The sequence below is a fragment of the Chrysochloris asiatica genome, unplaced genomic scaffold (assembly GCF_000296735.1).
Source record: "Chrysochloris asiatica unplaced genomic scaffold, ChrAsi1.0 scaffold00054, whole genome shotgun sequence".
Lineage (NCBI taxonomy): Eukaryota > Metazoa > Chordata > Mammalia > Afrosoricida > Chrysochloridae > Chrysochloris > Chrysochloris asiatica.
The window spans coordinates 992,572-1,009,190 of record NW_006408572.1 but is presented as its reverse complement, the minus strand read 5'-3'; the positions used below and the strand labels follow the sequence as shown (position 1 = coordinate 1,009,190).

At 43.0% G+C, this 16,619-nt stretch overlaps 1 protein-coding gene across 2 annotated transcripts in view; it reads right to left on the bottom strand.

Annotated features, from left to right (window-relative positions):
• The window catches only part of NXN (nucleoredoxin), a 220,608-nt gene extending 210,934 nt beyond the window's left edge, over nt 1-9,674 (bottom strand). Inside the window, exon 1 of one of the 2 annotated variants that reach the window (XM_006863212.1) lies at nt 9,309-9,674. In XM_006863212.1, the coding sequence (XP_006863274.1) occupies nt 9,309-9,674 (366 nt within the window). The remainder of the gene's footprint in view (nt 1-9,308) is intronic. The other variant, XM_006863213.1, reaches the window with a different exon arrangement.
• Between the last annotated feature and the right edge of the window lie 6,945 nt (nt 9,675-16,619).

Genomic DNA, 16,619 nt, shown 5'->3' with positions numbered 1-16,619 from the left:
ACTGACACCTTTGCTCCTGAACACCTTAAAGAGGTCTTGTACAGATTTGTCTATCACAATATGTTGTTTGATTTCTTGACTGCTGCTTCCATGAGTGTTAATTGTACATCCAAACAAAATCAAGTCTTTGACAACTTCAATCTTTTCTCCATTTGTCATTATGTTATTTAGTGGTTCAGTAGTGATGATTTTTATTTTCTTTACATTGAGGTGCAATCCATATCAGGGGCTGTGGTCTTTAACCATCAGTAAGTATTTTAAATCCTCTTCCCTTCCAGCAAGCAAGGTTGTATCTATCACCTGTACATCTCAAACTGTTAATAAGTCTCTATTTTCAGCCAAGATCCACCTGACATCAGCAATGTACCTACTCCCATATCCTCTTCTGAATCTGACTTGAATATCTGGCAGTTCCCTATTAATGTACTGTTGCAAACATTTTTAAATTATCTTCAGCAAAATTTTACTTATATGTGACATTAATGATATTGTCTGATGATTTCCACATTCCATTGGGTCACCTCTTTGGAATGGGCACACATATGGATCTCTTCCCACGGGTTGGCCAGGGAGCTGTCTTCCAAACTTTTTCTTCAGTTCTTTCAGCTTGAGTAACTCTGAGCGTGTTCTTCCAATTGTTTTCTAGCTCCATTTCTAGCACATTTCATTACAATACTTGACTTTGTGTTCTTAAGCTGCCCTTTGAAAATTTCGGTTCAGTTCTTTTCCTTTCTCATTTCTCCAGTTTGCTTTAGCATATGCTGGAAAGCACGTTTCAGAGTCTCTTATGACATCCATTTTGGTCTTTTCTTTCTCTCCTGTCTCTTTAATGACCTCTTGCTTTCAGTATGATGTCATCCCACAACTACATGATCTTTGGTCATTAATGTCTGATGCATCAAAGCTGTTCTTGAGATGTGCTCAATAGCTTTGGCAGATCACAAAATGAATATCACATAGTTAATTAATAATTAATCTCTCTCAAGAAAGATGTCTGGTCTTAAAGTGTTTACCCTTTATCACACTTAGAAGGCACCCTGGTGGCACAGTAGGTTAAGCATTGGTGTGCTAATTGCAATGTTGATGGTTCAAATCTACCAGTCACAACTAGGGAGAAAGATGAGGCTATTTATTCAGAAAGTCACAGGGGTAGTTCTCCCAGGGGCTTCATAGCTGGCTAAACCTATCCTGCAGCATTCTACAGCTGGGAAGGGAGGCATTTCCATTTTAGAGGGTGGGGGTGGGAGGGTGAGAGATTCTACCATTCGAGGCTCTGTCCTTTTCCCACTTGTAGGGTCGCCATGAGTTACACTTGACTTGCTGATAAGGGGCCAGTGTTTCGTTCATCATGCCTAGACTTTACTGATCAGTAGCCTCAAATTTTGTGTAAACATGGAGTTCTGTAAATATTTGTCATATCCCAGACGTTCAAGGACTAAAATTATTTTATGATCATATATTTTGCTGCTTCGTTCTTTTTCCTCCTCCGAGTATAATCTCTTCTAAGGAAGCCTCTCAACTGCTTCACCATATTCCCTGGTATGCTTGTAAAAACAGTTTGTTTGATAAAGTGAAAGAAGAATATGCATAACTGTTTTGCAATTCTAGATGTGATCTAAGATTCTAAGATCATTTATTGCTTATAATAAATTACTACAATATTTGTAACAATTTATTAACAAACAATAATAGCTAGATTCCTGGTGTAGCACTGTAGGATAAGCACTGGACTGTGAACCACAAGTTAGCAGTTCAAACCCACCAGCTGCTCCTTGGAAATCCAGTACAGAGTAGCTATGAGTTGGAACTGACTCCATGGCATTTAACAACAACAAACATTTAGTGAACATAGATAGGCCTTGTTCTGAACTCTACCAGTTGCTATTGAGTTGATTCTGATCCCTGGTAACCCCTTCCTTACATGTTGGAGTAGAACTGTGCTCCACAGTATTCTCAATGTAGATCACCAGGTCTTTTGAGGTACCTATGGGTGGACTGAACCTCAACCTTTTAGTGTGCAGCTAACAGTAACATCCAAGGACATTCTGAGCTCTGCTGCCTTTGCTTAACTGTCAAGTTGGGCCCTGACTTCCTAACTGTAAGTTTAGAAATGGGTATTACATTATCACGTTATCTTTGCAACAATCCTATGCGTCAGGTGCTAGTATCATCTCCAAGGAGTCCTGATGTGGGCTGTAAGATCAGCATTGGACTGCTAACCACAAGGTTGGTGGTTCAAACCCACCAGCTGCTCCCTGGAAACCCTATACAGGGTCACTATGAGTAGGAACCAACGCAACAGCACTTAAAAACAACATTATCATCTCCAAGGAGCCCTAGTGGTACAATGGTTAAGTGCTCAGCTGCTAACCAAAATGTTGGTGATTCAAACCCACCAACTGCTCCACGAAGAAAAAAACTAGTGATCTTCTCCCATAAAGATGCCAGCGCACTCCCATTGAATTGACTGACTCATTGCGATCCTGTACAGGGTTTCAGAGACTGTAAATCTTTATGGGCGTAGATAGACTTCTGTTTCTTCCATAGAGTAGCTGATGGATTTGAACAGCTAACCTTGTTATTAGTTCTCAATGCCTAACCCACAATGCTACCAAGCTACCAAGACCCCTTCCAGTAAAGATTAAAGCTTAAGAAACACTTTGGGGCAGTTCTAGGTGTGGTGCTGCAGGATAAGCACTGGACTGCAAGGTCGGTTTGAATAAAAGAAGTCAATGACTCAAACTCACCAGGCGCTCCTTAGAAACCCTACTGGGGCGGGGTTGTCATCAACAGCACTTAACAATGAAAACAATAACTCTGTTACAAAATAAGCTCTGGTGGCCTGGTAGAGGGTTGTGCATTGGGCTGCTAACCATAATGTCAGCAGTTTGAGCCCACCAGTCACTCCACAAAAGAATGAGGAGGCTTTTTGCTCCCATAAAGATTTACAGCCTCAGAAGCCCTAAACGCCAGGAGTGGGAACAGATTTCACAGCATACAGTATACAGCAGCAGCAGCACTGTTAGATACGTCACCATGAGTTGGAACCAAGCCAGCAGCGAGCACCATTATTATCTCCATTGTAGAGATGAGGAACCTGTGCAACAGACACACACAGCAACTTGCTCCAGGTAAGAAGTGAAGAGCCAGGATCTGAACTCAGGCCAGTGGATAAAAGAGACTGTATGCTTAGTCACCATACTAGACTGTTTCATTCTGTAAAGAAGAACAATGAGTTTTAAAATGGATCACAAACAATGGAACAAGGAAAAAAGCCTTTTGAGGAAAATGACTCTTATTACTGAATCAGACTCTTGTTTCTTAGACTGACCCCACGTCCCGGAAACACAGTCACCAGTGCAAGCCAGACCTGATTGCTCCAGAGACTCCATAGCAGGAAGGCAGAAAACCCCAATATTCAAAGCCATGGCTTTTTGCCATCTTTTATCACCTTGGAATGAAAGACACAGGGATCTAGCAAACCCACTGCTGTCTATTTTGTAATAGAGTGGAACTGCCCCATAGGGCTTCCAAGGCTGTAATCTCTGCAGTAATAGATTACCACATCTTTCTCCCACAGAGTGGCTAGTGAGTTCAAACCAGTGATTTTTTGGTTAGTAGCTGAGCACTTTAACACTGAGCCACCAAGGCTCCTTAATGACTTGTGGGTGTCCTAGAAATTGTTCTCTCAGTAGGGAGGCCATCTGGATTTGAGGGAGGACGAGTTGGGACAGATGGAAGCATCAGGTTACACAATGTGGTTTGGGATGATACTCAATCTTACCCCATCTAAACAGTTGAAGGGATTCAGGTAAATTCTAGGTTGAGCCACTGGTATGGTCCGAGGAGTTCTGAGCTACCAGAGTAGCCACAGCAAGCAACCTGCCTCAGGACAGGAAGAGGATATGTTCTTGGCCTCTGGCTACAGCAGGTGGGTCAGGGATGCTGGACCAAAGCCCCAGAATCTGCACCTTGCCCCTACTAATACTTCATCTTCCCCTTTCTGTTGGGTAGGGGTGGGGAGTGAATTCTGGGACCAAGCCAGAGCCCAAAAACCTGTTTGCAGTGAGGTCAGTGATCCCATGCCCCTTGAAGTAGGCACACACACAGTGACCAAATGTTGTCCTGTAGTTTTAAGATCCAAACCAGTGCTCACTTCTACCAAGCTGATGAGAACCCTGGAGACCCGATTTTCCAGTTTTGACAACTGAGTAACTTATACTAATCTAAAGGGTTAGACTAAGTCCCAAAAGTCCAGATCTTTCCAACCTTCCAACAACTCATCACCTTCTCTCTTTTCAGAAAGACAAAAAAAAACTTATTAAAATAAGTCTAACTGCCCTAACTTTGGGATTATAGGTTTCCTGACAAAACTGCTCTTATAAAAGCATTCAAAGTTCTATTATCATCTAATTGTAATTTATACACAGCTCTCTAAGGAGTATGGTGGTTCTGTAGGATAAGCACTGAACTGTGAACCATTAGGTTCGTGGTTCGAGCCCACCAGCCGCTCCACAGGAGAAAGTTAAGGCTTTCTGCTCCCAAAAAGATTTACAAAGGGTCCCTATGAGAGGTGAACGGACTCAACAGCACTTAATAACATCAACAACAACAACATATAGTTACCTAGCATGCATGGGTTTTGGAAGCCCAGACAGTGAAACTTCAACACTAAAACAAGTAGAAACAGGACAACCTTCTGAAAAGAATTAAAAACACAACCAAAATAAATAGCTGCTGGAATCCATTTATTTGGTATTTTCTCAACAGCTCCAATCAAGGTGAGAAGAACCAGGGCTTAACATATATGGTCATCTCCAGGCTTCCTTACTATTTAAAGGGGGATTTAGTAAAAGCAGAGGAAAAAAAAAAAAAGAAAAAGAAATACCACATGGCATTTCCTTTCCCGACCATAATTTTTCAATTTTCTTAAGAGAAATGCCAGCCAATAACTAATTAGAACCATAATCCTTTGTTATCCCCAAGGGAAAGAAGTATATGGATGGTTTTAAAGAACAAATGTTAATGGGAACTTTAAAGGGAAAAAAATGAGCAATTGGGAACTTTGGTTTCCCTTCAGTGTAAAACAAGATTTCCTTTTTAAGAGCTATTTCTATAGTTGGTGAAACAATCCAGTCACAGTTTGTCAGCCAAAGGTAAAGTGTCCACCCACCTAAGCACCTTGCACTGAGGGTCCCACTGTTCCTAGACTGGGATTGGAGTCCCTGGGTGGTACAAAGGGTTAATGTGCCCTGAAGTTTTCTAAAAGACTGGAGGTTCCCAGCCACCCTGAGGCTCCAGGTTAGGAAAGCCTCGTCGATTTATTTTTGAAAAATCAGCCAATGAAATTCCTAGGGCGCACAGATCTACTCTGACACACATGAGGTCACCATGAGCTGGCATCAGCTAGATGACAACTGGTTAGAATCAGTACCACAAGTTCACACTCTGTGTCAGAACTCCCAGATGTCTAAACACCCTGATTTCAAATAGGAGAAACACTAACTCAAAGTTACAAAAAACAAATTTGTTCTAGTTATGTTTCAAGAGGAGAAGTCAAAGTGAGTAATTTTTGTAATTCTCAAGACTATGTTCTCCTTAAAAGCCAACGTTAGTGTCTTTTTTACCTGGAATCTGAATTGCTTAGATGGCATTGAGTTAACCACCAATAAAAAAGGCTTCTGGGATGAGATCTTGAGTTGCCTATTCATGATCACCAAAGGAGCAGAAAGCACCTCTTCAGAAGCAGGGCTGATTTTACATAACAACGTGACCTATAGGATTCGAATCAGAAACACCAAACCAAAAAATGCAATTTTAAAACTCAAACCACAAGGAGATATCAAGGCAAGTGGTCGGGTCCCTTCAGGGCAAACCCCCTTCCAAGACTAAGACTCAATGGGAATACACCAGCAGACATGTGCTCTGATTGGTGACCACGTTGGTCACCAATAAGGGTAAGTGAGGGGAAAATAGCTATGAAACAGCGAGCCAAGCCTTACCAAGTTCAATAGACTCTTGTGAATCTGGGTGGAGACCTGGCTGGCCAGCAGTGTGGCAAGACCTGAGGACTCCTGGGCCCAGAGTCAGTGACATAGCCACAGAGGACTGGAGTGGAGAGTGAAGCGTCCAGCTGATAAGAAGAGTGGGCATATGCACAAGAACACCCACACTGGCAGGTAATACTCCCTTGACTTGGCTTCAATGACTGGATGATCAGAACTCAACTAGAAGAAGAAAGATGAGGGAAAAAAGAGTAATCTGATACAATTTGATGAACTTGACCTACACCTATGGATGCAGTAGCTCAAAAGAGGGAACAAATCTTTACAGCGAGGATCATTCCCACCCCCTTGATACACAGGATAGACAGGGATGGGCAACTTGGCCATTGGCTACCCAAAATGGGGTGCTACAAAGGCAAGAAGTGACAGGCTTACAAGCTTTCAAGAGGGAGTTTGGATCCAGAGGGCACAGAGGAAGGTAGAATCTCCTCTGAGTGGTATCCAATCTGTCTGGGTGGGGCTGATTAAAGGAGATGGGGATAGGTCTCTTGTGGTACAACAGTGAACAATTACTATCAGGACTGACTGGAGGGTTGGAAATACAAAGGTAGACATTTTGTAGCAAAACGAGGGGAGTGGTTGACTTTGCAGTCCAGGAACGGAGGTCCCTGGGACCACCAAGGGAGAAGAGCGGAGTGCGGGACCCTACCCAGAGAAACAGTGATGTCAGAGATGGAGGCAGAGACGATGACATGGAGAGATGGAGCAGCTGGGGACTCTGGACCCAGAGAGGAAGAGGGGTTGTTTGCTGATGACTAGGAATGCTTGCAGGGTATACCCTTTGGTTGGTTGATGATGCATGGAGGGGATTGTAACCATGGCAATGAAATGATATACAACAGGATGAATGTAAAACTGATGTTCTCCCATGTAAACTATCACATAATTCACAATAAAACATTAAAAAAAAAAAAAAAGACTCAAACCACTAATATTTAGGCATATGCAGCATTCTGAACTGTATTTCCATAATGAGAGTCTGTCCTATGTCATTGAGCCCCTCATCCTGGTGGAATTAGGTCCAGGTTAGGGTCACAGAACACAGAGGGTCAGGCATGGGCCAAGTCTATCAAGTCAGAAAAACAAACCCACTGCCATCAAGTCAATTATGACTCATAGCAACCTTGTATATGTTTCCAAGGCAACAACAAAACATAAACCTCTCTAAGAGCAGAAAACTTTCTCCCATGGAATGGCTGGTGGGTTTGAACTGCTGACTTTGTGGTTAGCAGTCTAGTGCTTAGCCTAACCTCCCTTTTTAAGAAGAGGTCTTAAATATTTGCAAAACATCTCAATTTGCTTCATATTTTTACTAGCCAGAAAGTCTATTTCCTTCACTGTGCAAAACACAAACAGTAAGCTTAGAAATGTAAGATTTTACAATCACTGTATATTTTCAAAATCTAGAAATCACTTACCATAACCAATAAGGACATTATTTTAAATATACTTTGGTCTACAATAGAAACTTGACAAAACAATGAAAATGTTTTTTAGCAAATCATTTTCTGAACATTGTTTTTTTTTTTTTCACAAAGGGCAAATAAAAGCCACCATTAAGAGGAGAAAAGAAAAAGAGTGCCTATGTTTGAAATTTTAAAAAGTACTAGAAATACATAATTCATGCCCTATCAATCATACAAATCAAATATGGGCAAAATGACCTGAAATGTGCCTAACAGTCCAAGTTTTATTTCAATGTGGTCAGTAAGCTCATGTTTCTTCTAAGTTAATTTTACACACTGTATTTGTTAAACTGTATTTCATACTTTAAATCCCAAGTCTGTACCGCACACTGCTAAGGAATGGATGATTTACTTGAGACGTTTGGGGTCACAGTGTAAGTAAGCCTTTTGCTGTAAATCTAAATCATGGTTCTCAACAAAATACTGTATGTGTAAAAGGAACACATGGCGTGTATTATCATGCTCCCTTGTACCCATAGCAACCCTGTACAGGGTTTCCGAGGCTGTAAATCTTTACGGGAGCAGAAAGCCTCTTCCTTCTCCCGCGGGAAGGCTGGTAGTTTCGAACTACTGGCCTTAAGGTTCGCAATCCGATTCGTAACCACTACGCTACCAGAGCTCATTCTCCCTAGAGGAACTCAAAACCCCAGAATAGTACTTTTCCAGTTCGCTCCACCAACTAAAATTCTCCTTTGGGAAGGGCCTAGAGTCACCCAATGTAACAGGCACACTAATTCAGTAAGAGCACTTCAAAACTTTTTCAGTTTCCATTCATTGCGAAATTTCCTGGATTTGTTTTATTAAAATAGACATCTCTAATCACAGACACCCAAACTTAATTCGTTTCTGGGAGAAATGAAAAAGTTGACAGCAAGGTATAATACATTTCTCCAGATCCTTGTTCTTCCAGTCAGTCTGCAAGGATAGGATCAGTTCAGCATTTGATTCTAATTGTGCCATGACAACACGGCCCACCCCACAATTAAGAGGTCTGCAAGGCTGTTCCTCTGGCTAGGAGGCATCTGGGAAAGAAAGCTGGACAGCTAGACAATGAAAAGCTCCCCAGTGGCCACTGATTCAGTCAAGGAGAGGGGGTGGAGGGGTAAGAGGGATTAGAGTCTACTCCTTTTTCACCCAAAGCCATGATCCTCGATCCTCCGTGTACAGGCCCGGGCGCGGGGTGGACTCAGCCCCTAAATCCCCTGGTTACAGGCCCAGGAATGCAGCTTTCTCTCGGGAAGAAAGGAAACTTCCTGGTTTGGGCATTATGGGTAGGGGGCTAGAGCCCTCCCCCACTGACTACAGGTATCCACAGGGTGTCAAGTGGCTGAAAGGAAGAAAACGGCTCCTTCTGGCACCTAAGACCGGTGGCAGCGGCCATGGGAGAGGGAGGTGGGGTCACCGAGTCTGGGGGGCCCCCGGTTGCCCCTAACCTCTAAGCGCGGCTCTCAATCTTTAAAGGCAACGGGGTGGTCACCCAGAGCCCCAAGGACTCTGGATCCCTCAGGCCACAAGCCCAGATCCAGTAAGCCAAAGGGTGTCAAACTTCCACCACAGACGCAACCTGGCATTGGCACCACAGGAGTTGCTGCGACCGGGAGCCCCAAACCGGCAGAGTCCTGGGATAGGGGTGTGAACATAGAGAGGGAAGGGAGACACAGGAACAGAGAAAGCAAAATGGAGAAAGGGACAGGGAGCATCGGCGAGAACTGGGCTCTGGGGAACGCGTGGGCTGCGCATAGAGGCCGGGGGCGCCGCCGCGGCCCGCGCCGCTCACCTTCCTGTGCTTCTCCTTGTAGGGCAGCGCCAGCCACGGCATGTCCCGCACGAAGTCCTGCCACTGCCGCTGGTCCTGGTCGGAGGACACGAAGACGATCTCCAGGCGGCGCCGCGGCTCGGGTTCGGCGGCTGCTCCGGCCCCGGCCCCGGCCCCCGGCGCAGCCCCGGCCCCCGCGTCCCCCCGCAGGCGGCCGTAGAAGGCGGCCAGGCTGGCGCTGAGCTGCGCGCAGGGGGCGCTCAGGCTGCAGCCGAAGTAGAGCCCGAGCAGCGAGATGCCGCGGGCGCTCAGCGAGTGCACGTCCACCTCTTCACCGCCGCCCGTCACCAGCTTTTCGCCAAGCAGCTCCTCCAGGAAGCCCGACATCCTGGCCCACCGCAGCCCAGGCACGCGGGCGGGCAGGCGGCGGCTACCCGGCTCCCTTGGTCCGCGCGGCGGTGGCGGCAGCGGCGGCGGCAGCAACGGGCGCGGGTGAGAGGAGAACCCCGCCCACATCGGGTCCGCCCTCGTCACGCCCCTTCGACCCGCCCTCGTCACGCCCCCTCCGTGGTCGCCAAGGTTCGCGCCGGGAGCCTAGTGCTATCCGCCTGGACAACGTCCGCAGCATCGCGCTTGTGGGAGGGGGTTTACACCCAATGATCAAGGTGCGCGGGAAACAACCCCGGAGAGAAATCTGACCGGAAGCGCTCCTCCTCTCTACTTGGAGCCTAAGTGACGAAAGAAGAAGGGTCCACAGAACAAGCCAGCGCCGATGCTGTAGAGGGCTGTCTGAGGTGGACTTGACGGCAGCGCCCCTCCACGCCCCCCACACACCGTTTCCTCTCCTCTCTTGCGTTCTAAATGAGAATTCTCTAGACTTCTCCAAAGACCCCACACACACACCCTCGCTCTTCTTATCCCACCCTCTATCCTCCTCTCTGCGTATTCAAAGTCTAACCTTTAGGTCATTTCGGACCCTGCTGGCCTCTCTTAATGCTGATGACACTGACTATATTCGCCACACGATTATCACTTTCTTTTATAGCAAGATCTCCCAAGCTACATCTTGACTGATTATTTCTCTTGTGTGTTTTGTGGTCTCTTTAATAAGCATTTGGAGGATGTGATTGTTCTATTTCTTGAGTAGCTTCTGATTTGGTTGTTGTTAAAGTGCCATCGAATCTATTCCGACGCTAGGGTTTCCAAGGAGCGGCTGGTGAGTTTGAACCGCCTTTGCAGTTCAAACTAACCTTATGGTCGAGTGCTTATCCTACAGCGCCACACTAGGCACAAAAGAGGGACTCTGCAGAATGATTGGAGATCGCTGTGTAGGATTTCAGTTCACAGGTCGCAGCGGTCATTCCCCACCAGTGAGTGGTTCTCTTCCATCTCAACAAATGTATGCAGTGCAACAGATGCCTTAGCATCTCGAAGTCAATGTTGGCTGCTCGCCTGAGTCTGCTCGTATAGCTTTTATCCAGTCTGTTGATTATTGAGAAAAATTCTAGGGATTTTATTACCAGCTGGCAAGATGCTATCCAATGCTTTAGGAGATCCTGAATGTAACAGGTGGTCTGTGATCAACTTTCCACGCCCCAACCCCCTCCCAAATCCGAAGAAAAAAACACAACAAAAAACCGTATACCCTGCCCACCGAGATAGAAGTGGGGGGCGGGGTCGTAGTCAGTGGAGTTAACAACTCAGCGAAAGCAAAACCCCTTTCAGCTTCCTCCAAGCCCCCTTTTTGGAAGTTGTTTATTGTGCATCTATCGCCATCTAGTGGCAAGAGTAAAACAAAAAACGCGGTCTGTTAAGAACTCAGTTGTGTTAATACTGGAGAACCAAGCCAAAATACTTTTTTTTTTTTTTCACAGCTTATATATATATATTTAGTCCAGGTGTGGCGCTGTAGGATAAGCGCAGAACTGCAAGTCAGTTTGAACCAAAAGGTCAGAGGTTCAAACTCAGCAGTAGCGCCTTGGACACTATACTGGGTTGCTATGAGTAGGAACCAACTTGACAGCTCTTAATAACATATATATATAACTATATATATTTGTTGTCGTTTGGTGTTATGTGCCGTCGAGTCGGGTCCGACCCATAGCGACTATGTATAATTCAAGCAGCTGGTGAGCTTGAACTGCCAACCTTACAGTTCAAACGGCTTTGCAGTCTGGTGTATTAACCCACAGCGCCACACCAGGACTCCAACTATATATATACCTCTCTATATATATATAGCCATGGTTTGGCACTGTAGGATAAGCATTGGACTGCTAGCCACAGGTCAGCAGTTCAAACCCACCAGCTACTCCTTGGAAACCCTATACAGGTTCGCTATGGGTCGGAATCAACTCAACAGCAGCTAACAACAATAACATATATGTGGTGTGTATGTGCATATATGTATATAAGGGGTCCTATTGTGGCACTGTAGGATCAGCACTGAACTGCAGTGATGGTTTGAATCTCAAGGTCGGTGGTTCAAATCTACCAACTGCTCCTTAGAAACCCTATACATATGATAACCCTAGTATATACATATATATAGATATTATTAAGTGTCATCAAGTTGATTCCAACTCCTAGTGACCCTGTATAGGGTTTCCAAGGAGCAACTAGTGGATTTGATATGCTGACCTTGTAGTTCAGACCTACCTTGCGGTCCAGTGCTTATCCTACAGTACCACACCAGGACTCCATATATATGTGTGTGTATATGGAGGATGTGATATATATATTTGTTGTTGTTGTTAAATGCTGTTAAATCAATTCTGACTCATAGTGATCCTGTAGAGGGTTTCTGAGAAGTGGCTGGTGGGTTTGAACCACCAACCTTTTATTAGCAGTTCAGTGCTTATCCTATAGAGCCACATCAGTGCTCTCACTCTCTCTGTATAATTATGTAATTACCAGAATTAATTTAAACTCTTGAACACAACTGCAAGTTTTTGACACAAGTATGAACTTCCCTGGCTAAATTTCTCAATGTTTCTAGGGAAGAACATGGAATTGTACTGGTTTTTCACTCAGTGTTAAGTTATCACATAAACCAGTGAAAGAGGTGAATGTGGGAGTCAAAAGTAGATTTGCAAACTCTACAAATAATATCCACATTTTTAATAACCACTGGCACCTAACAACAACGTTGCAGCTGATTTCACAACCCAGATCTCTGAATTGAGGCTGTTGTCTAAGCAGTTAAAACCCTGCCATAGAGGCAGAACAGCATAAAGCTCCCACATTCATTCCTAAGGAGAGTGTCATGCCAAAATTCTGTGCCATAGAAGGGACAGTATTATAAAACATACAGAAAGCAGCAATTCTTAGTGAAAGCTGCGAAGATATATTCACTTATTAACTATCTTTTTAAAAACACTGTAAATAGATTAAAGTGCTTTACCTTCTCATCCAAATCCTATTTGAAATACCCATGGGTGGATTATGCTGCCGTCCTGTCAGCTCTACCTTATGGCACGGCTATGCACAATGGAACAAAACCTGCCCAATCCGATGCCGTTCCCACGGTTACTTCAAGTCAGACCATGTGTTCCAAAGAGTTTTCACTGGGTACTTCTAGGTGGACTCAAACTTCAAACCTTTCCATTAACCTGTTAACCATTAGCACCATGTTAAACAGAGAGATCCCTACACTTGGAAGTTTTCAAATGAACCCTAAAGAAACACCAAGAGCTTTAAGCATGTGTCTATCCTCTGGGAGCCAACGGACAAAGCATTGGATGTAGAGGTAAGGAGTTTGGGAAATGTAAATTTGGGGAAATCGTAAAGTCATTATTAGAGTACTTACTTAGGTATGGAAGGTACAAGTCTGATATAAAACAGCAGTTTGTTAGTATTTTACTTTTATTATTTGACAGGGAAGTACTTTTCACTGGAGTATGTCCAAACCAGCATCTGGCACCTGGGAGAGTGAGAGTTTGAACATACCGCACATGAAATATAAATAAAATGTAGAGAATTCTTAGTGCAGCAGGCCTTGGTTGGAAGCCAACTATTGCAGCTGTCCTTTAAAGGGGTGTGGAAAGAGATGATTTGCAATGGAAAGGATTCTAAAATCCTAATTCTAGTGAGTGAGTGTTACAAGAAGAAGTTCAAGGAGACTCATTTGACTTTCTTTAAAGAATAGCCAATGCCCTTTGACTTGTGGAAAGTATTGTATCTGCTTATGACAGGACAAGGGACCTACTTAGAGAATCTTCCTGTCGGTATTTAGCTAGGTGAATTGACTGACTATCCTGAAAATTACTGTTGTTTTAAAGGGTGCATTAAGAGCCACAAAACATGCTTGACATTGTACCAAACATACATATTACAGAGTTTTCCTTTGGGGAAATTGCATTCTGGGGCACATATGTCCTTAAACAAAATACACAGAGCAAATACATACTTGTCACAATTAAGATTCATAAACATTAATACATTGGCCTTCATGTATGAGGTATGCCAGTATACCTGCAGAAAGATATGTAGATGTGAGAATTTATTGCTACGCTGGAGAAATTTAAAACAAACAAACAAACAAAAACCCTGGGAAACTGGAAAGAGCCTAATTGTGTATCAGTGACGATGGTTAAATTATGGCACATCCACTTGTTATAATATATACAATCTGGTCATTTAAAAGATGTAAGGAAAAGTATATGTACACTGATATGGAATGCTCTCTAAGATTTAGTGTAAGTGCAGAATAGAATCTAGTAAGCTACCATTTGTAATGTTTTAAGCAGGGAAGAATGGATGTATACACAAATATAATGTTTATAAATGTGTGAAGTATATCTAGAAGAACAGTTAAATAGTAGCAAGTCGCTTGGAAGGGAATTATGGGGCTGGAAATACGTGTGGGGAAACTACGGAAGGTATTATTCTAGGGCAATAAGAAAGTACTCTGAATTTTTTAAAATAACTTGATCAGAGAGTAAGTAGGCAAAGAAATATTACCAGTACAGCAGAACTCACAGGATAAAAGGGGGAAATGTCTTACACTCAAATGACAATTCATATCCCATTTTAACAAAGCTGTTAGTATAAAATGAACATTTTGATGATAAAAATGTTACAAGTCCATATATTTCAATTAATCATTGATTTAATGAAATTTTCATTCAAAGAGAAAATTGTTATTGTTGTTAAGTGCTGTTGAGTCAGTTCTGACTCATAGCAACCCAGTACAGGGTATTGGAGAAGTAGCTGGAGTTTGAACCACCGACCTTGAGGTTCAAACTGACCTTTCGGGCCAATGCTTTATGTGGCAGCGCCACAAATGGATTCCAATTTCTCCTTGAAAATGGAGCCCATTTATTGGAGTTCCCTCCAAAAAATTTTACCTGTAGGTTAATGCTATATTAAAGTGTTTACATCTGTGTTTGCTTTTCCATTTTGAGGAACTGATGTTTGAAGCAGATCCACTGACCAAGGAAATTACTTGATAAGAGAGGTCAACGAAATAAAATGTAGAGGTGAGATATTTTATTATCAATTTTACGTGGCTGATGAGAATATACATAGTAAATAAAACATATATACCAGTTAAACAGTTTCTACATGTGTGCTTCTGTGACATTAATCACATTAATCACATTCATTAATCACCCTCCTTTTCTAAGTTGTTACTTTCCCATTAACATAAACTCACTGCTCTGTGAGTTTCCGATCTAATCTTTTGAGTTGCTATAGTCAATTTTATCTCATTTTGATAGATCTTGAAAGAGCACAATGCTCAAGGGAGATTATTTTGACTAGTTAAACTAAACTATTGTCTAGTTTTAAGGAGCTCTGGTAGCTTAGTGGTTACGAATCGGGCTGCGAACCTCAAGGTCAGCAGTTTGAAACTACCAGCTGTTCTGTAGGAGAAAGAGGAGGCTTTCTGCTCCCGTAAAGATTTACAGCCTAGGAAACCCTGTACAGGGTTGGTAAGAGTCGAAACCGACTCCACGGCATGTAACAACAATAACATTGTTTAGTTTTAAGACTTCAGGGGATGTTTTTTGGTTTAAGATTTAAAGATTATCTCATGACAAGACTTTCTGGGGTTCATTCAGCCTCATGGCTTTAGAAAATCTAGAGTTTTTGAGAAATTGAAATTCTGTTCTACATTTCCCCCCTTTTGATCTGGATTCTTCTATAGCATTTTTTATCCAAACGTTCAGTAATCCCAAGATGAAATGTTTATAAATTGTTGGATGGAAAAGCAATTTGTTCTGTAAACTTTCATCCAAATCACAATTTCAAAAATAAATAAAAAGTGACTGGGTACGGTAGTGAGATTTGAGAAGGACCAAGATGAATAAAGGGATAAAAGGACATTTTACTCACTGGTTATAGCAAAAGCGTGGCTCTTAGCTTTCTGGCGCCAATTTGATATGTAATTTTGGAATATCACCATTAACTGTTAGGTTCATTTTATTCCACAGCAAAGCAAGGCAAGTCTGGTCTCTAGATTTTAAAACCTCCCATCTTGCCAAAGTGCAAGGTGCTAGAAAAACATACATGTTTCTATCTGCCTCCAATACTGTTCAGAAGGAGTGTCAGATGCCAGATCTACTTTAAGAGTGTAGTGTGCACCAGAACTTCCCAATTGTCACTAATGTGACACTTTGGCAGATATAACCAAAGCATGTAATTCATTAACCAAATTGAAGTCCCAAAAGTAAGACTGCCAGACTGTTTGCCAAATTTCCAATAGTTTGTTGTTGCTGTTGTTTGTCAGTAAAACCAAAACAACAGAACGAGACAGTAAACAAATCTAGATTGTTGGGCATGAGTGTGTGAGTAAACTTCCAAGCAATTATACCATGGAAGCAATCTGTCCAAAACATTATCAACACCCACCAGAAGCTAGTTTGACTGTAAGGAGCTGTCACTGGAAATGCTATAAGCTCCAGCCATCACTATCATTAGTCAAAGTGAAAAAGAACTAATAGATGGTAATAGTAAATATTTTCTAACATTTTACACTTGACTGAGGGCAGTGTACAAATCAACAAATCAGTCAAAAAAAAAAAAAAAGTCCAGACTCAACTCTCAAACACGAAAGAACAGAAAAGAAACTATTAGTGATTCTGAATTAAAACTTCTAGATTCGAAAAAGTTCGCACTGCGGTCCCATGGATTTGTCTTGCTTCAACAGTGTTTGGACGGAACAGATCTGGGGACTCCGCCACCTCCCGCCTCAGACCACCTCTAACAACTTCTTTGCGCACAATCTCGTCTCCAGGACCATCTTCTTGAGCATTCTCTGTTACCAGGACCAGCTAAACACTGTTGTGTGTGTGTGTGTGTGTGTGGTTAGCTCCAAATCTTTGACCAACC